Below are 20080 nucleotides of genomic sequence, written 5' to 3' on the forward strand. Positions count from 1 at the left end.
TCTTTTAAATGATTGGTTGTGCAGAGAAAAAGTAGATTGACAGTCTCCTATACTTATATTGCGTTTCATTAACTGGTGACTTGTTCGAGCCTCATATAGAAGCACATTGAAAAAGCTGGATTACTTATAAATTGGTCTTTGTCCTCCTGCATGTGCTGGAATGTGTTTAAGCATCACTTCTATGAACCTTTTTTTTTTAAATTTTTTTTTACATATAACAGGGATGTGTTTCATTTGACCTCATTCTAACTTAAAATATTACAGAATGAATCCACATCGGATGCTAAACATATATTTCACACAAATTAATGAAAGTAAAAAAAAAAAAAGCAACATAAATAAATGAATAAATGCCTTTCAGCCCAACCAGTCGTCAGCAACTCATTTGAATACTAAGTGAAATCGTTGGAGTAGCTTTATGTTGTAGGCCACGAGGCCATTTCCAGGCTGCCATTGTTCCTAAAAGACAAAGTGGCAAAATGTGCATGGGACATTTTTTTGATAAGCTAAGCATTTTCTAGGATAGTGAATGAAAATCCTTCAGAGTCAATAAGTGGATTAGTGTGTGCTATTCTCCACCGAGATAGTTCAGCCTACTTCCTTATCTTTCTGAGATTTAACTGAATGTGTCTAGACGTCTCAATTAGCAAGAAAAAAAAAAACCAAACAGATACTGGTTAGTGCTTATCTTACTGTGTTTTTTTTCTATCAGTTCCCGCAGCAGCCTTCAATGTCTAGTTCTCATAAACAGACAACAGTTTTCTATTAATACAACCCTTCCTGGCTGAAAGCCCTGGGCTGATGTTTAAATTTCTATTATCAGTGATAATTGTGTTCTGTGAGAAGTCATTGGCATGGTAATGACATCTTTCATGATAAATTAGTATCCCCCCTCTCTCTCTCTGCTGTACCTACACCGGGCTGTTGCACCAGACTGATTCCGCCTCTCACAACTCTGCTGCTCCATTGTTCTGCCGACACGCAGCGGCTTTGTGAGACACAAAGCGTGTCACTGCTCGCCAGACTGGGAAGTGGATGGGATGGGACGGGGAACGCTGGCGCAGCGCACCTCGGCTCAGGATTTGTGCTTTAGAGTCTGAACGCAGTTAAAGGAGCAGAAATGTGGGCCTAACCTTTCGCTCGCTCAATAGTCCCCACAGCCTTTGTGATGTTAAAGAGTTAGCCTGTTGCTCACATATCTGTGCCAGCACATGGTCCGACAAGTGAAAATTTAGATATCTGCAGAATAAAAAATAAAAGAAACAAAAAGTGCCACGCTCAACAATAACCACTTACTGCGCCTCATTATGTACCTTCTCCTCACACACTGAATCTACAGAGTCACTCCATGTGGAGAGATTGAGTGGGAGGGAGACTGAAACACTCAGCAACACAAAACTTTAATATTTATTCCGATATGGCAGCTTGCCAGCAAAATTACTGTACATTCCATTTCAAGGGGAAGTGGACCGAATAATTGTTGCAGGATACTCCACGTTATTTCATACCACTTTATTTTCCAGGAGTATGTAAAGATTTGCATTTTATGACAAGGTGAAGGTTGAATTATTGCAATAAGGTCCTAAAATGAGCCGCATATGGACCTTGTTGATCCATGTGTAAATGTGCTGCTTGGTCATGAAAAACTATTTAAATGTTGTTCTAAAAATGGTTGATTCTGATCATGGTGTTGATATGTAGTCTGAGATTTTTCCCATTATGGGATCTGGAGGATTTTGATGGAGCACTGTTTGTAATTACTTCTGTTTGAGCATGACTAACTCCCTTTGCATTTTTCTCTCATAATTAACCACTCGCATGCACACACTACGTCGTGTCTTCGGCTGTTCACCGCTGTTCACACTTTACTCTCCGTGTGGTTGAGGGAGTCTTGTGGTGGAGATTAGTTACCATAAGCTTTTAGCAGCAGTTTGTTTTCTCTCTAAATAAACTGCAGGGCGCTGGGCGGGTTGCGTTTCCCAGTCAAAACGAAAATGTTCTCTCGAAGAACAAACTGCAGAGACTCTTTTGGTGTGACAGCTCAGACAGAGGAGAAGCAGGTGGCTGTCATCACTGCATATAGACTGAAAAGGGGTTTGAAATAGAAGTGGTTTGGACTGCTGGAAAGAACTATTGTATCAGGATCATCTGCTATGTGCTGAGAGTTTTTTAGAGTGGCCACTTGGGCCAAAATAGATCTCTCAACAAGCTCCTGTGGATTGCTGAGAATACTGATTACTGTTTCAATTTCACACTGCGCACCACTGAGGACGTTGCAAGTGTATGGAACAGAGTTAAAAATGATTTCAGGCCTCAAATACATAGTGATTCTTCTTTCTTTTTTTCTTCTTTTTTTTTTTTTTTTTTTAATGAAAAATAGCACATATTAATCTCTCACCATCCCTGCGCTCTGTGAACATGCCAGATTATTTTTTTTAACCCCCTCCCTCCCTCTAACCTTCCCCCTCTCACACCACCTTTTCCTCCCCCCTTCTGTCCTTGCTTTCACCTGCAGCTTACAGCAACACCTGGCTCTTGCCTCTCCAGCTTGCCTGTTGAATTTTTCATTATGTACTCATTTTGGTTCGTTTCCATATAAGCGAGTCTGGTCGGTGGGGGGGGAACTACCCTGAGAGCATCTCTGAGCCAAAAAAATCTGCCATTTTGATTATAAGTGCACAAGCGTTGGTGCAAGCATACATAAACCCAGTTCACCACATCTCTGGTGAGGACGGCGGAGCGAGCAGCCCAGATTCTGCCAGACTCACTCGGCTGCAGCAATGAGCAGTGAGATGGAAAATGTTTGAAGAGGGTTAAAAAACAAATTGTTTATCAAGGTGGTTTGAGGATTACTTTGTTCACAAATGAGAAAACTTTGCAGGGTAAGCTCATGTAGTTCTCCTTGTGCAAAGTATTGTTTTATTCATTTCTGTTTAAGTTGGAGTGATGATCATTCACTGCTGGATGTCTAATGAAGACATCCTTTTTGGTACGATCTAGTCTTTGACTCCAACACTGGTGAATCCAGCCTGAACCTCCGCACACCGTGACCCCGGCCAAAGCCAATGAAAGCTTGACGGATCTTTGGGCCGAGACAGTGAAGGCTGCCTTGCGTCCGCAGAGGAGAGAGATGTTGGAAAGACGGGGGGGTGGGGGAATGAAGTCTGTCCAAACAGTCTGAGAGGGGCTTGTTTTCTTTATGTGCGTGAGTGAACAGGAAAAGGTAATTAACTGGCCAAGTGGCGAAAGGCTGGAGTGATGGATGGGTGGGGTGTAAAGAAACAGCCACACAAGGGGCAACACACACACACACACACACACACACACACACACACACACACACACACACACACACACACACACACACACACACACACACACACACACACACACACACACACACACACACACACACACATTTTTCATCCATTCATCCCTCTTATGTAAAGACCAGTTCAGTGAACCTTTTATGTATTTACACTTTTACAGAAACATCCACATGAGTCTCATTCAGTCTTCAGTGAGAAAAGCTACAAGCGCTCCCACACTGATAAATGGGTCGACCATATGGAGCAGCGACATATCATTATGTGAGGTCATTAATGTTTGCACGGTGGTTTGGCAAAGACTCGTGAGTGATTACGTCTGACTCTATCTATGTTTAACCCGAGGGTCAACAGGATCTATGGGCTTCTTACTGTTGACTGACACTGACATCTGTTTTTATGGATGATGGGAGAAGCTGCAGTGTCGCATACAGTAAGCTGCATCACAGTGTAAGCAACCCCAAACAAAGCCAGGAAAAAAAAAAGGTCAGGAAATGCTGTGTGCTCATTCGAATGGCAGATTTGCTCCACCCTAATGGCGGTCATCAAAGGATGTGTCACTGTGATATTGTGGACAGGTGGTGCTACCATGCGTTGAAAGTGTCACTAAGGGGTAAATCCTGTTTGCATTTTCTGTCAGCAGTTCACTGGCACTTTAAAGCGACTTAATCACACAAGGCGGACAGATTGACATCAGTCCCTGTAAGCTCCTCTCCACCAGATGCTTGATACGGGGAGTTTTGGCTGTTCATTTAAGAGATGCAGAAATCTGATGCACTTTTCTAAACAAGGTAATCAGTTTGATCTAAATGAGGGGAAGTTTGTTCATCGTAATGTGCTGTTGTCGTTGTTTGTAAGCAGCTTTTCTTCAAGATAGTTGCAGAATTAGCTAATGGCGTCTTATTTTTCTCATATCACAAACCGGTTTCAGTATGTCTTGCTTTTTTTGTTGTTGATCTATCACCTTTCTTTAACCTCTAGTCTTTTCTTGCAATTTATAGAAGTTGTTCAGTTTAAAATACATGAAGTCACAGCAGAGTCAGAGCAGTGCGACCGCAGCCGTCTGAAAGGCAAGAGCAGAATCGATTTTCCAACTGTATCTCTTACAAAAGCTTAAGCTCAGATAATGGGATAAGAGTCTAAATGCAGCTTCACTCAGACAAAAGCCAACTTTCCCATTAGAAATGCTGGAGATGGAGTAGAGATATTTCATCATTATTTGATGCAATCCTATTGTGCTCCAGTACAAATCCCCAAAGAGTGACAGAAAAATGAAGCAGCCTGAGTTTTTCACAGAGGCTGAATTTATTGCTGCAGTGGTGTTTGCTTTTTGTTTGAGGCGATATTATCAGGTAGGTAATGACAGTGTGGAGCTGGAGATACCGTCTCCTCATTCGGGGAAAGTCTTAATACAAGTTTGTTTAATCTTGTCGAGTCAGCGGACAAACATCTGTTTGATGTCATTTGTTGAAGCGTCCCATTTTGTGTTGGACCAAAGGCGTTTCCCACAGAGTTAAATAGCACGCTAGTGTGACATCCTGAGTCATTGTCTTCTCTGCCTCCGAGCAGGCAGTGGTTAAATTTAATGGTCTGTATCCCAGATCTGCTGTGGCACTAAAAGCTGCACCTGATATCTAATCAGAGTCGCAGGCCCCTCCAGCTCCAGGCTCCTTCAGGGGATCTGAGGAGAGTCGGCTGGTTGGGAGAGCGGGGCCAAGAAGTGGAGGTGGTGGGAATAGTTGAGAAGGAGCAGGGGGCAGAGATGGGATTACACCGCTGGATGTGTTGCTTTTATCCTGGGAATGTAATCTGTCTTAATGCCCCGTGCTCACCCGGGGCAAGGCCAGCAGCTGTGCTCGTTTTTCTCCGACCCCGCTGTCAGAGCGAGCCGGGCTACCTGTGGGAAAGCAGGCCCGCTGCAAGCTCTCGTCCTCACCCCGCGATCTGAACTGGGCTCCTGCGGTTTATTGGGGGGCCAATCTCTTTGAGACATACGGAGGCGGTGTGTGGTGAGGGTCAACACTGTCTCAGGCCGAGTAAACAGAGATGGCTCTGTCACATCCTGACAGGGATGCACGCAGAGGAAGGGAAAGTCAGGAGTTGAAAGGGCAAGAGATTTGGCAGCTGCTGTGTGGTCTTGATTTTACAAGAAATGCACTTACTAGGAAGTAGTTAAGAATTGTGATCTGTAAACAGGACTGGTGCTGGTGAGAGGACAGATATAAAGCAGCATGGTGTTGTACTGACTCATTTTAAAGAATGTTTCCATGCTGGTAAGAATAATAAAATAGAAACCTGAAAGAGGAAGGAAGGAAACACGGAGTGACCGGGCAATCTTAGAGTCAACTTTCAGGAGTTAACCTCGCTCGTCAATGAACACTCACAATGAAACACACATGGGACTGAGGAATAGTGAATGCTTTAATATGATTCCAGGACTGTTTCTGGACAAATTGGACCGTGACTGATGCTAGAAATATGAAAATAAATCATACTCTGCAGAATGCCACGGAGAGCTGGCAACTCGAAAACAAGTTCAGATATGAGCTGACAAGCTGCTGGCTACAGAATGTCAGAACTTTTCACTTTCCTTTCAGCCTGGGTGGACGTTGATACAATTTTGCTTCATTTATCACTGGCAGCTTTTATGTCTGGGAAATATCTGTTGGGCTCAACTGGAATAGAAAATATGGTTTCCCAGAGTATTTTACTTTCAATGGAGCGTGCCTAAAAGTGTCTCGACTTGCGAGGGGGCCTCATGCATTTCAAATCACTGTGACCTTCCCTTGATTTGAGTCGGCTTGCTATATCTGGCCTGCATGGCGCTCCACATCAGAGGAACATCAGGCCCTGGGAACAGTTGTGCTTTGTCTGCTTGGAGAGAAGGTGTACTGATGAGACAAGAGAAATGAGGAGTGATTTGAGGGAGAAACCTATGTGTGACTTTGCCCGGCTCTGCACCTGAAGGTTGAGAAATCAGGAGAGAAATCCTGCACACTTCTCTCCCTGTCCCCTCATTCATAAGTGGTTACGGCTGAGCTTGTTTCCATCAGCCTCTGGGCATGGGCTGTCTGTGATGACACTCTCCATCAGCTCAGAGCGACAGTCAGCTGGGTGGCTCTCGCTCTCGCTCCCGCTGCTGCCGCTGCCCTGGTTTTCATCACCGTTACTGTGAGGGACAAAGACAAACTCGGGTCTCTAAGGGCCGTGCAGGGTTCACTCCACATGCAGGGCTTTCTCTCACCAGTGTGCTCAGCACATCTCCTTTCCATAATAAGGCCATAGCATCTGACTACATTTGTCCCCAGAGTTTAATAAAGATCACTGCTGACAGGCAGTAAACCAACACAAACCACCCACAAGCCTCCAGGCATGGGACACAACCCCGGCCCACCTCCTCCCACCTCTCTCTCTGTCCTCTTATCATTGCCGGTGCAGTTTTAATTCCCTCCACGGATGGACCTCGGGTTGAAAACTAAACCATGTCCCACTTGAACAATGGTCGAGGAGTCCGAGCCCTGAAGTAGCTCCACGCCTCGTCGTCCGCAGGAACGCTTTGAACACTTAGATTGTGTCGATGCCGTGCATTTCATACTTCTCTGGAGCAGTGCTACTCTTCACACCCACTTGGACCTGTCAGCGATAGATCACATGGATAATAAAAGAAACAACATAGCTTCAGGGCTGGGTGCACTCGTGCGTCATACATTTCTTGTTTTCCACTTTTATGTTTATGTACAAGCTCTCAAGCAGTTTAGGCCGGTGATGACTTTTCAGTCCGCTGAGATATTTTTACGTCCGAAACCAAAGTGATGTGTGAAATATGTACCAATCTTAATGTCCATTTTCACTCTTCACCTCGGATGTGAAGTCCATTTAAATATGGACTCTGGGGCCTTCAGTTTCATCAGACCCCACATCATTCTCCCCAACATCATCATCATCATCATCATCATCATCCTCATCATGAGTGCCATCATTCTCATAAGGCTCGTGGCTCTGACCCTTTACTCACTCCGCTGGGCATAAAGCTTACAGACAGCTTTACAGGAGAAACCCACTCTCTAACCTCCAGAATCCTAACTGAATAGCAGATGGGCTCAGCTTTGTGTGTCATTTTATTAGCTCTCCTAAATCAACACCTAACAATGCATGGAGAGAGAGGAGGGAGAGAGAGAGAGAGAGGGGGGATTGATTTCTTCCATCTACCAGTGCCCCTGATGTGGGTAAGGAGTGGTCCAAGGGTAAAGAGTGAAGGGGTGGAGTTGACTGCTTATGACTTTGCTTCAGTTTCCTGTCTAGGACGCACGTTCGTGAAGTCAGACTAGACTGTGAAAATAGTAGCCGGCGGTGTTTTCTCTGTTTCACATTTCACTCCAATTTGTCATACATGGTTTCATCTCATTTCAGCACAACTCCTCCTGTCTTTCGCATTAAAAAAAAAAATCCCTCCGATGGTATAGATACTGGTCGCGTGTCAGGATTAAGAAGCATTAAATATCATTCCTTTTAAAGCTCTATCATAGCTCTATCATATTTCTACTATAAGCTTCTTACATTTAAATCCATTCCTCAGCAGGATATGGTCTTGCGTCAACATTCACTTGACAGATTACTGTACTCCATCGAGCATTAGCCAGTTGTCAGCACATCAGAGTTCTCTTTCGCAGCGAGATTTATGGGATTTCCGACATTAAGTGTATTTCTTGGTTGTTCCTGCGTCCTGCTCAATGGGTGCCCATTTGTAAAGTAAATAGCTACTATAGTAAATCATTAACCAAAATCACTTAGTTAACAGTAGGCCAGTCCAGATACAGACCCATGCATGTGAGTAAAAGTGATGATCCAGAGATCATACCAACCCATTAGGGTACGTTGAGAATGATTCATATGGCTTTTTGTCTGTTTGTGAAGGAACAGAAATGTATAGCACATAAGTTTCCATCATTTTCTGAAAGGCTGCAGCTTGCTTGTGTGTTCACACTCTTAATGCGGCGGGTATTTGCAAAGAAAGGTAATCTAGAGGTCTGTGTATTGAGCTGCTTTCACAGAGAGGAGATTTAGAGTCCCTCGGCCTGCCTCTCTGGTCTCTGGGCCTGTCGGGTTAGCTGTATTAAGTGGCACTGCATTAGAGCAGTGGATTGTTGTTTCCCTGCTGCTTCACTCCTCCTGATCACCTCGGAGGTTCGACGGAGCAAAGGTCTCATAAACATTTATGTACGGGGCTGTGAGCTCCTGTCTTAGGCCACGACTCCGCTGGGCAAAAGCCTGTAGTACCCCTTTATGCCTCTTAAGAGACCAGCTTGTCTGTGTTTGTGAGTGTGAATGTTTGTTTCCCTAAGACAGGCAGAAAGTTATGATCCTCGCTCACTTATGATTTGAATACTTCACTGATAGCTTTGTATGCCTCAAGCTTCCTAGAGGAGTCACATCTGGTGGCTTATCATATCTTTTCACACTGGGACACTTATCATATAGAAATTGTGTAGCTTTGGGTGCTGGAGTCCCCTCAGCTGGTGTTTTCTTTTGTCACTCCTCCCAAGCAGAGATGGACACCGTAGGGAGCCTTCTTAGAGAGGAAGTGAAAGGACAAATCTCTCCTGGACACCATCTCTAAAAGCAGTAATAAGATGAAATCTCCTTGAACCTTTATCTCTAAGGTTTCACAAAATAAATAAAAGCCACATTTCACTGTGTGTGTGTGTGTGTGTGTGTGTGTGTGTGTGTGTGTGTGTGTGTGTGTGTGTGTGTGTGTGTGTGTGTGTGTGTGTGTGTGTGTGTGTGTGTGTGTGTGTGTGTGTGTGTGAGGAATGTATTTGTGGGATCTTCCACTAATCCCTCCAAGCCTCATTTCAAAGTTGTCTCCTCACGTTTGACTTGTTTGGTCTCAGATCCCCAGCCAACTCCGTGAAATGAGCACATGCTTCGTGAACCTGATTAGCAGTCTTAAGTTGCATGCAAGCAAAGCATCTCAGTCTAAACAAACAACCATCCAAAAAAAGAGGAAGTGGTTAAACAGAGACGGGGAGGGGGGATCCCCAGAGGGAAGTCAGGGACCACACTGTTAGCAGATCACTGACGCATCTGGAAAATGTGAGGATCATACAGAAAGTCCTTGCAAAAGAGCAGATTCATGATATGCTTCAGATCAACTTTCACATGCACATAGTGTTTGTGCTTGGAATATTATGTGTGTATATTTATTTTATATATATATTAAGCACCTGTCTTGTGTGCGTTTTCTCTGCAGGACCCTGGATATGCAACCTTCCTGTTTGAGCAGCTTCAAGCACCTGGGAACCACGAACCCGGCTGCTGCCAGGTGTGCTCCACACCTCTCCACCAACTGAGGCAGGAGGCCTTGCAGACGCTCCACGCTCCCGTCGTCACCTTCAGCTCAGACATGGCCGCCTTGCCCACTACATCGTATATCCCACAGCCTTCCAGATTCACTGTGTCGTCCTCCAGTGTCCATGCAAAACAGCTGTCGAAGAGCCAGCCGGCTACCCGCTCCTCCGTCCTGCCCCTGGGGGAGCGGCACCGGGTACCAGGCTGGTCCCCGAGCCCCTCGGCCTCCTCAGTGCCCAAGACCAGCGTCCAGGTGACAGTGGCAGGAGGGCAGCTCACTGGATCTCTGAGCACCGTCACCATCCAGGCACAGCAATACCTCGAGGGTATGTGGAGCATCTCCAGGGTGAACAACTTCCTCCCTCAGCCTAAACCGGTACGTGTCCATTTTCATCCTTTATTTCACGTGTCTGGCTGCAGCTTTTATTTTAGAGAGATGAGCTTAAATTCCGTGAAGGAAGGTTGCAAACAGCACCTGGTAATGTGAAGGTCTGACAACTTTTAAGGTCAGAAGATCATCACGTGCCTGGAATGTAATAAGAGAGATGAAGGAGCCTTTTTATGGAGACTTGCAGTCAAACACAAAGAAGAAAGTGATAATACATCTTGTAAATAATCAGCCTAAATCATAAAAGGTCCACTCTCCTTAGTTGATCAACACCACGTGGTAGTTCGTTAGGTCAAATCTTGTCAATACAAATGTTACATCTCAGACCTTTAGAGAAGATGAAGCCCTGGAAAGAATTTTTGAGTGAGAACACTGCAGGAGTGCTGACCTCTCATTCCTCAGTAGTCGAGGAGCCTGAGTGATCTGAGGTCAGATGTCATCTCAACACTAATCTGCTGACCTCCTCCTCAAGGGCATTTCAAATGACCACCCCACAGCTTCACCATAACTCTTCTCTCATGCTGGTGTTAGTCTGGGCTTCGTTTGATGTCTGAGAGACTCAGAGAAATGGTTCTGAGTTATGCTGTTATAAATTCAGATAATCTTTTTTCTTTCTGCACTTTTACTTTAAAAGGTATCTCAGGGTGTATAATGCTGATAAGAAGGTGACTGATGAGTCTCTTCCTGCAGTGACAGGGACATCTGGTCTTTGGCCTGGTTGACAAAGCTCTGTGACATTCCACACCAGACAACACAGAACAAACGGTGACATCATCTAGCCCTTGAACTTTAATATTTCCCATAATAAGGTGCTCATAACTGCACTCTGCTACAGCTCTTTGCAGTTTTTTCCCGTTTGTCTTCTTAAAAAATTGAACACTGATTTTCTCTCCTCCTTTTAGTGTCAACAAGTGCTTGTAGAGATGGTATATGGGGGGCCATGAAAAGCTTTTAACTGCATGTACGCAATCTAGAGCGAATCAAACAGCCTGGCACAGAAGGGAGAGGCTGACTTGTGTTCTCCATCTATGTCTAAAAGCAATTAGTGGCCCTTGGAGCCGGGAGGAGTCGCCCAGCGCCTGTAGCGGAGGCTGGGCCCTTCCTCGGACAGAGAAATGTCCCTTCAGGACATTACAGCAGAGATTCTGTTATTCTCTCAAGCTTGTTTCTTTTATTAAAACCAGACCCTTCAGAGCGGCAAAAACCCCGCACACGCTCCCGAGGATTGGAAGTTACACAGTGCCGGAAGGGACAAGCTTTAATTCATGATTCCCTGTTGGTTTTTTTGGTGGGGAAAGCATGCAGTGTTGTTCAGACAAAGAAGCAGAGATGGACTGTGTGAATGTTAGATAGAAATTCTTCAAACTGTGTCAACCAGGGTGCCCGGGGCGCTCCCACACATTGGCCATTATAGAGCACCTTGACTCTCCCATTTGGGAAAAGGCTCTGGTTAACATCTGGAATTATGTTTGTAGCTGTCTGTTGAATTGAAACTATCTGGCTTCATCTTTACGAGTAGCTGCCTTGCATTGGGCACACAAATCCGTTTTCTGAGTCTGTTGCGGGTCCAGAACTTTACATGCCCCAGCGTCACAATTTGTTCAAGTAATTCCTGGTCTCATTACCCATTTGAATGAAGAGCTTTCAGCAGTTAGGGAAATCCAGAAAATCACATTACAAGTAATGTTATTCTACTATTCATAACAAGAAACTGAAAGACCAAAATCTGCAATTTTCCCTTTGCTCCATTGAATCCACAACCACATGTGCACTAATCCACAAAGACCAAGTGTTCTTGACTCACGAGGGTTTCCGCCAGTGGCCCGCTGGTTGCTTGCCGCCTCAGCCGGCTCCACTGCCACTAATTTGAAGCCCAGCAGATGATCTTGGCTGCCGCTGCTTTGGTGCAGCTGGGCTCCTGTGGCAATGTGCCACAGAAAGTGACGACAACAAGGGAAGAAAACGATGCAGGAAAAAAAAGGGAGGGAAAATTCCCGATAAATGAGGAAACAATTAAAATGTTTGTGGAATACATTTAAACTCACTGGACATCTTCTGTCCAGAGAGCTGGGCATGAAGGGTGTTACTCTTCTCATGGTTGGAGTCCAGGATTGTTAGAGGTCGATTTCCACCTCAGCTGGTTTCTGTCGGTTACAGAGGCCAGCCAAGCAGACAGCCAGATTAACACGAGGCCCATTTCACCTCAGCAGTAATCGTCTGTTGACTGCTGGGATCAAAGGTCACAGGGGAGCCCTGGTAGTCTGGGGGGAAGATGGTCTGCTGATAGAAAGCTGGGCTGCTCACTTCATACTCCATGGGAAGCACTCTCCAAACCCCCTTTTCACTCTTTTGATTCTTCACTTTTTCCATTATGCTCAAGCCTCTCTTGCTTTGCTCACCCCCCTGCCTCTCGTTTTCTTCCTCTCCTTTCCAGTGGTAAACCAAGGCAAAGAGATCAGGGAGGGCTCAGGGTTAAAGAGTGGAAGGCCAGCTCATTACTGACTTTTGGTGCAAACGGCCGAGCACGCATGGCTCCACGGACACAGCCTAATTACCTGACCAGGGGATAGAGGGCACTTTCCAGCCAGAATCAGGGCCAGTCCAGGTCCAAGGCTACAGAGAGCAGCTTGGCTGTGGGGCTTAGGTCCCCAATATTAATACCATGGGGAATACTCTTTGATAGGCCCTGTGATGGGCTCAAATGTGTGTGTGTGTGTGTGTGTGTGTGTGTGTGTGTGTGTGTGCCCCTTCATGTGTGTTTGAATCTATAGTTTATCCATTTTAGGCCTCCACCACAGCTCCACCTGTGACCAGCTGTCCCTGTGTACTCCTGATATTCACTCCCACTTGATTTTAAAAGTGGAACAACACCGGCTCAATCACTGACAGATTTGATGAGCTATACACATCAGCTTCCTGTACGGCTGCGTGTGAAGTGCTCTAGTCTTTCGTGCCAATGTGTAATGGGTCTACTTCCCTGGTATGCGCCGAGTTCCCAACCTGTCACCGACACCAGCATGGTGTGAGGCTTTCCGCTCTGGCGGCTGCAGAGGATTTGTATTTGGTTCATTTCAGTTTGCAGCCAGTTTTTCCATCGTGCGCCTCTCAGGTCATAGCTTCACACGCCACAGCTTGATATCCGACTTAGCCTCTATGATGAGGTCTCAAGAGAGCGAAACCAGACCTTTAAAACACTGCTGTGATTCTTAACTCTGATAACAAGCTCAAAAAGAAGGAATGGAAAAGTGGGAATTCGTTAAGACCATGCACCGCCAGGCCACTGTTTGACAAATGGTCAGTGAAGCTTTTCTGAGAGAGGATAATGCAGCCATGCTTTAATATAGCAACACATTGTAGTGGACATTAGAGCTAACAGTGGCAGGACTCCACGGGGTGCGAGCCAAGCCTCTCATGTGAATGTTAGAATGTAAGCATGTCCTCGCATCCTGATGTATAGCGTTCACATGTCAGGCTTGGCATATAAATAGTGCAGCTGCCGGTCTGTGTTGACAAATGGCAGATAGTGGAAGGCCGTATACTTTATAAAAAAGATTGTAAAGGGTGTTATGTCAGTTGCATAACATGAATCTAGGGCAAACACTGAGGTGGTAAATATGCAGAGGGCCTGAACTGTGTTTATTATACATGTCCTGTCAAATGGGCCTGAGGCTGCAGTGCTGTGGTACGCTCAAGTCAAGGTCGTTGCTGATTACACGATGTTCATGTGTCAGTGTTATAAATGTTTTTAGACAAACTTTGGCCTTTATTTATTTAATTTCCGACGCTAAAAACCCACAGAACCGGTTCTTATCAGCTGCTATTGATCATCGTCCTGCAGGATAAACTCGAGGCTCCGCTGGGGATTAACCTTTTGTCAGTACGGTGACTCCCGCCACAGTGCAGCCTCACAACTGGCTTGTATAATTAGCTCCATGCACTCCTTGTGTTGGTGTAGGAGCAATCAGTGGATCACTGCAGGCTCCAGAGCTCTAGCTGATCCTCTGTGTGCCCCATCTTCACTACGCCTCAGTGGTATTTTTTCTTCAACTTTTAAACAGAAACAGAGGGCTGGAAGGCTTTACGTATTCTCTATTTGTTCCACTGTGCATCTCAAGCTCTGTGTTAAAACCTTTCCAGCTGCAGTCATACTTCATGTGCTGCCAAAATAATCGTTGTAAATGTGCAACTCCTTTCAAAATTGCATTACTAAGGGAGAAATACAATGCCAATGCACAGTTATTACTTATTAAACAACAATTACAACAAGAAGCTTGCAAAAATCGTATTAACTTGTTTGACTTTGTTGTTCTCTCAACCCACTGTGCCCCTTATTAAACTAGTGCAACTGTTTTAGATGCTTTGCTTCAGCACAAATTGCATTAACAAATATGAAGATATGCAGGTGCTTATACCCAGTATAGCTTTGTATCTTTAGAGCGAGCAAATCATAGGTTTGGCATGAGTTACTCGAACAGGGTCCATGAGCTGAAACAGATGCAGCTCACCTCAGTTTACTTCTGTTCAATGACCAAGCTTCCAGAGCAGGGTGTGCCCACGTAAGCACAATTCAGATTGAACATTTAAGATTTGGAGCAAATCTCACCGGTCACATAATTGTTGATCGTGTACTTGCAGATAGTCTGACTCAACCTGTAGGGCGACACATTTCTCCTTCCTGATGAGTAAAGTGCCAAATTAGCCATGGAGGTATAGATATAATTGGGAGCAGAGTGAGGTAAATCGCTAGTGATTAAATTACTAATTAAATGTGGGTTATCACTTAATTACAGAAGGCTACAGCCAGAGCAACCTCGCGAGTGTTTGCCAGGATCAATGAATGGTGCAGCATCCTTGCTGTTCTGTGGGGAGCTCTCTGCTGTGGATACTGCTGACTCCCACTAACCGGTGCTGGCTGCAGCAGCTGCCCCTCCATCTGTAGCAGAGGGGCGAGTAAATGGAGTGGAAGGAAGGTGGGCAGGAGCGGTAAAACCTCTAAATGGTGGTTTGTGGTCTTATGTCTGCATCTGTGTGTCAACAGGCCCACGGTTTGATGGGGGATGCAGACGGTGACGTCACAGCCTCGGAGGCCCCCGCCACCACCATGACCGCCACCACCACCACCTCCACCAGCAGCAGCAGCACCTTGACGCCCTGCCGGCTGAGGAGCTCCAGCCAAGCGGGACACCCAGCAGCACCCGTCACCAGTACATCCACCTCCCCCTCTCCTTCCTCATCTGCAGCCGCCTCCTTCTTCATTAGGTAAGCACCTCCCCTCCCCTACCCCGTCCAAGTCTGTCAAAACGAAGAGAGATTAGATTGAGCTGTTGTGGTGTGAAATGTGTTTGCATGCACGCCTGCATGCATCCAGGCTTCAGTGTGTGTTGGCGTACCAGAGGAGAGAGAAGAAGAGATATGCACGGACTCGCCTTCAAACGTCTGCTGAAGGTTGTGGTTCATGGTGTTAACCTCCATGTGGGGTACCTATTCAGTGGAGATGTTGTTCTTGCCATGCTTGAATTATGGCATGCCGTGGGATACACAGCATGGAACTCAATGAACCTTTAGTTACAGGCACCAGTGCCCGTGAATGGATAACAGAATTACATAATTTGATATGATGAAGGAGTGTCTCACGAAAAGGGGCTTAGGTTAAAGCTGAGTATTGTCCTGTGGTATTTAATGTGTAGTTCTCTTTTATTTGTCTCGCCTCTTCTGATTTTACAGCCACATATTGAGTGCTGCTGCAGCTGCAGTGCAGGGCTCTTATTTTTGTAATTCGGTCAACCCATTCGGTCGCTGTGTGTCTGTGGCTGCTGGAGGCTTGGCTCTGGTGTTGTTGTTGCCCTGGAGAATACTTAACTCTCTCCAGGCGGGTGGACGGCTGGTCAAATGTGCTATATTGTCAGTGATAGATTCCCTGGCAGGCCAGGCGGTGCATACATTGCCTGCCTCTTCTCTCCGAAGAGCGCGATGCCGTAATGAATGTTGGTGAAAGGGAAGCTGGCTAAGAATGATGCATAGGACCATTGAAGCTCCGCACCGCAGGAGGTAGAGGAAACCGGTGAAGGGACTTGTGGAGTGTGACAGGAAGCCCATGGGGGGATCAGTGTGGAGCTTAGCAATTCTGCAAGTACCCCAAATGGAGTTTGTCTTGCCAGCTTTCACAGGGTCAGAGTATATCAGTGGGACCATACGAGGCCTTTCCTTTGATGAAGGGGACGTTCCAGATCCTCCACTAAATATGCAACTTCCTGTGCGACTTGCTTCCCGTCACAAGAGCAGCGCAGGCCTTAAACAACAGCGAGGTGTGGCCTTCTGCTGCACAGGGTTAACTCCTGACACTGATTTATTAGTTCTCGTGTTTTCTTTGGACATGAGCTCAAAAAGAGCTGCGTTTCGTCTTCCAGTGACGGCTGCACGCAGGAAAAGAAGAGGAAGGTGGACTTGTTTTTTCCCCTTTAACAGGTCCTGGTGGAGCAGAAGGGGTGGAGACGGGGTTCCACCTTTCATTCTATCCCAAATGATAATTTGCTGCCAAGAATGTGGTGTTTGGCTTGGCCCACAGAAATACAATGATGATGGGCCAGCCTCTCACAGCATCACTTTTTGCACATACAAAAAAAGGGCAGCAAAAGATGCAATGCGCTTGATATGAAGCACACCCACTTCCTGACCCTTTGCAGATGTTGCCTGCAACATGGATCATTATCATCATCATCATCATCCTCATATTGTTCTTTATGCGTGTCATTGCTTATTGAAATGCAAGTCCCAAAAAATGGAAAAGAAATGAATCAATCAACAATGTTTTCTTTTTGCTCCTTCAGTTGTAAAACGAGAAACAAATGAAATTAGTGTCCTTCATGTTTTAGTCTTGATTGAAAACTTCCATCTGATTAGCATTCTGTTTTGTTCCCCAAAGACACAAGTAGTAGGATGCTTGTGTAAATCCTGAGAGCCCAGGACGATGGAGCAGAATAACCAAACAGCAGTTTTCACCCCAGCGGAGTGGAGAAACCTCCGAAGACACTTGTCTGACATTCACGAACGCCATTCCAGTCCGAGATGAATTTTTAATTAGAATACAATTAGCTAGCTGCTTTAGCTGGTCGGCTGCTGCGAGAGAGGAGCAGCGTGATGAACAAAAGCAATTCAATATTTAATTTTTCATTGGAAAAGTAAGTCATCCGTGCAACTGGTTAAGAAAAAAAAAGAAGCATTTAATTTGTTTCATTTAAGATGTCTACTGAGTCGAAACATAATTTTGGTAAAAATGTCAGCGGCCAGCAGGTAAGAGTCACATTTTTGCTGTGTTTCAATCAGTAATGTGTCCCCTTACATGAATTATCTGTGCCCCTGAATTACTTAATTGTGCCTTCAAATGACTTAATTCTTTTAAAGTACACTAATATCAAGTTAAAAAAAACCAACCTAAACTTTAAGATTTAGTTATTCAGTACTAAGAGCAACACTTTATGGAAGAATTGCCTCTGATTCTTGGCATTATGTTAATACATTCATTTCAGAATATGCTGCACACTAAGATTTAGATGTTAAACTCAACAGTTTCTTTTACTGACATCCTGAAGACTTATTTTAGAGGATAGCAGATAGTTCATGGAATTCATGTGGAGACATTATCAATTGGAGAGTACAAATTATTAATTGGAAAGAACTAGTTATTAATTCAAGAGGGCGAGTTTCTCATTTGTTCACATGAATTCCTTAGATCGATGGCACAGATACCTTCCAGGCTCGGTAGACAAATGTGAAACTCGAAGTGCTTTTCAGTCTCTGTCGTCTTGCCTGTGGGGGATATTTTTCCATTCAAATCCATCAACCCTGAATATTATCTCATAATGCGTCTATTTTCTGAAAATGTCTTTGGTCATGCCATGAATGCATCTTTCCAAGCATTTCTAAAATTGCTCTTTTATCCTGCTTCCTGCTTGTGGTAATTGTAGGAAGTAGCCTGAAAACAAGATGACCCTGAGGTCAGTAATGACCATTTGGCAATTAGACTGACTTTACAGTCACAGGGAGACAGGACGAGTCAGGGGTCAAACTCTGACAGGATGGTGTGTGTGTGTGCATATCATTATGTGTGTGTGTGTGGGTACGTCAGTGTGTTGCTGGAGGGTGGGGGGTAATGAATTTAGAGCCATGTGTTCAGCTGACTTGCACGTTAAGCACTGATTGCCTTGTGACAGAGCATATGATTAGTGTATTGACACAGCGCTGTGTAATGAAACCAGTCGCAGCTCACAGTGGGGGCTGACGGAGTGGCTAACTGACGCCTCACAGAGACTTCTACCCATCTTTCTCTTCCATTAACACCTGCTGACTGTGACCGGTGGGATTTCTCCGTGCCCACTGCTGAGATGAGTCGACTGCTCAGTTTGCAGCCTGCTTGGATCAGTGGGCTCATTTCTGCGTAGCAGCGTGAGACAGTTTCAGTGCTGTATTGTTGGTCCCGTGCTTATGTTTGTTTGGATGGTGGCAAGTCTATTTGTCGCATTGCAACCTCCCACTTATCATATTGGAAATGGATGATTTACTCACTCCCAAGATGCAAGGAGGTTTTGGAGACATAATAGTCAGTAGTCTTTAGAGGTGGCACGGGCGAGCTGTTGCAGGGGCAGGGCGGACAGCTGTTTGCTGGAATGCGGCCCTGGAGGAGTGTCAGGAGGAAGTGGTTTTATGGTCATCCATCGCTGCCTTGCAGCTGCTGCCCAGGTGAGTGTTCATGCAGTAATGACTGTGATTGTGCAGAAGGAATCCTCCTGTAATTGCGGCGGCAGGGCCACTTAGCCTCAGTTCTCCTGCACACACAAGACCCTGCCTTTGTGTCAGCAACGCTCACTCTGCCCTTCATCCCCCCAGGCTGCTCTGAGTAACCATAGAAACAAGTCATTAGTTGTGGGAATAAAATGTGACTGATTTGTCTTTCAAAAGTGGAGATCAGGAAGTTGAAATGGCCCTCTCTACTCCACCAGACTAATTTAGTCAAAGGGAGGGATGAGCATCTCTTCAATAATGAGTCCTGCATGTTGTAAAGTGGAAGTTCTGCAGGATCACAAGAGCTGGTTCTTGTTCTGAACACCACGTGTTGGATGACTTGCTGAAGTCCATTGTCCGGTCATCTGATTGTTTGTGTAGCAACTCAGTCCATCCTGTTTGTTTGTAAAGGAGGCAGTAATGCAGTCATGTGTTGATGGGGGTAAATACAGTCGTTCTAACTTCTAACTGTAGGGGTGACACATAGAGACACTCGGTGCCGACAAAGCAGGACACTGTTGTGTTTGGTTGGCTGCGCTGTGATTGACAGCAGGGATCTCTGTCACGGACAAATAGGCGGGATAGATTATGTGGAGCAGAGGGGTCGACTGAGCACAGTGGATGTGGCCCACATGGCAGGGGGATAAAGATATAGAGCAGGCCAGCGGCTGCCGGGGATGAATGTGCTTATGAATGTTGTCATTCAGGAGATGTGATTGGACTGATGCTCCTCTCTGAGAGCATCAGGAGCAGGAGGTCTGTGCCCATGGAGAAGAATATTGGATTCAGTACCGTGGGAGTTGAGTAAGTTGTACACAGACAACACTGCGCTGACTCGGATGTGTGATACTTGAGTGTGTGATGAACATGTAGAAGATGCATGTTTGTGTGTCTTGTGTTTGATTCTGCTCTGCAAGCTGCAGGGTTGTTGTTTTCCCTGTCTTTCCTCTCTCTCGCTCTCTGTCTTGATTTCTTTTTCTTTCTGGGCCGATCTCTTTTTTCCGCTCTGTGGATTGTGCGGTTTTGTGCAGTCGAAGTTGGACTGTCTGCTCCCCGGAGGTGAGAGGCTAATGGTTTTCTTGTCAAGCCACAGCGAGATGGATTCCTCCACCAAAGCAAGAGTGTGAGCCGAATGTATAGCACACATAACACATGGCAGAGACCACGGCTCCATTTTGGGGAAACGGTCACAGTGGGGCTGAAATGTTAATCCTGCCTCTACCTCCAGAGCTTGACAAAT

General features: G+C 45.6%; 1 protein-coding gene across 1 annotated transcript in view; it reads left to right on the forward strand.

Annotated features, from left to right (window-relative positions):
• kif26ab (kinesin family member 26Ab) overlaps positions 1 to 20080 on the forward strand; it is a 64315-nt gene that overhangs the window by 15271 nt on the left and 28964 nt on the right. Inside the window, exons 3-4 of the mRNA XM_069714890.1 lie at positions 9577 to 10050; positions 15101 to 15321. Coding sequence (XP_069570991.1) covers positions 9577 to 10050; positions 15101 to 15321 — 695 coding nt within the window. The remainder of the gene's footprint in view (positions 1 to 9576; positions 10051 to 15100; positions 15322 to 20080) is intronic.

The sequence above is a fragment of the Brachyistius frenatus genome, unplaced genomic scaffold (assembly GCF_029030835.1).
Source record: "Brachyistius frenatus isolate BFR_SWC_R1_liver_20210118 unplaced genomic scaffold, ASM2903083v1 Contig_136, whole genome shotgun sequence".
NCBI classification, from domain to species: domain Eukaryota; kingdom Metazoa; phylum Chordata; class Actinopteri; family Embiotocidae; genus Brachyistius; species Brachyistius frenatus.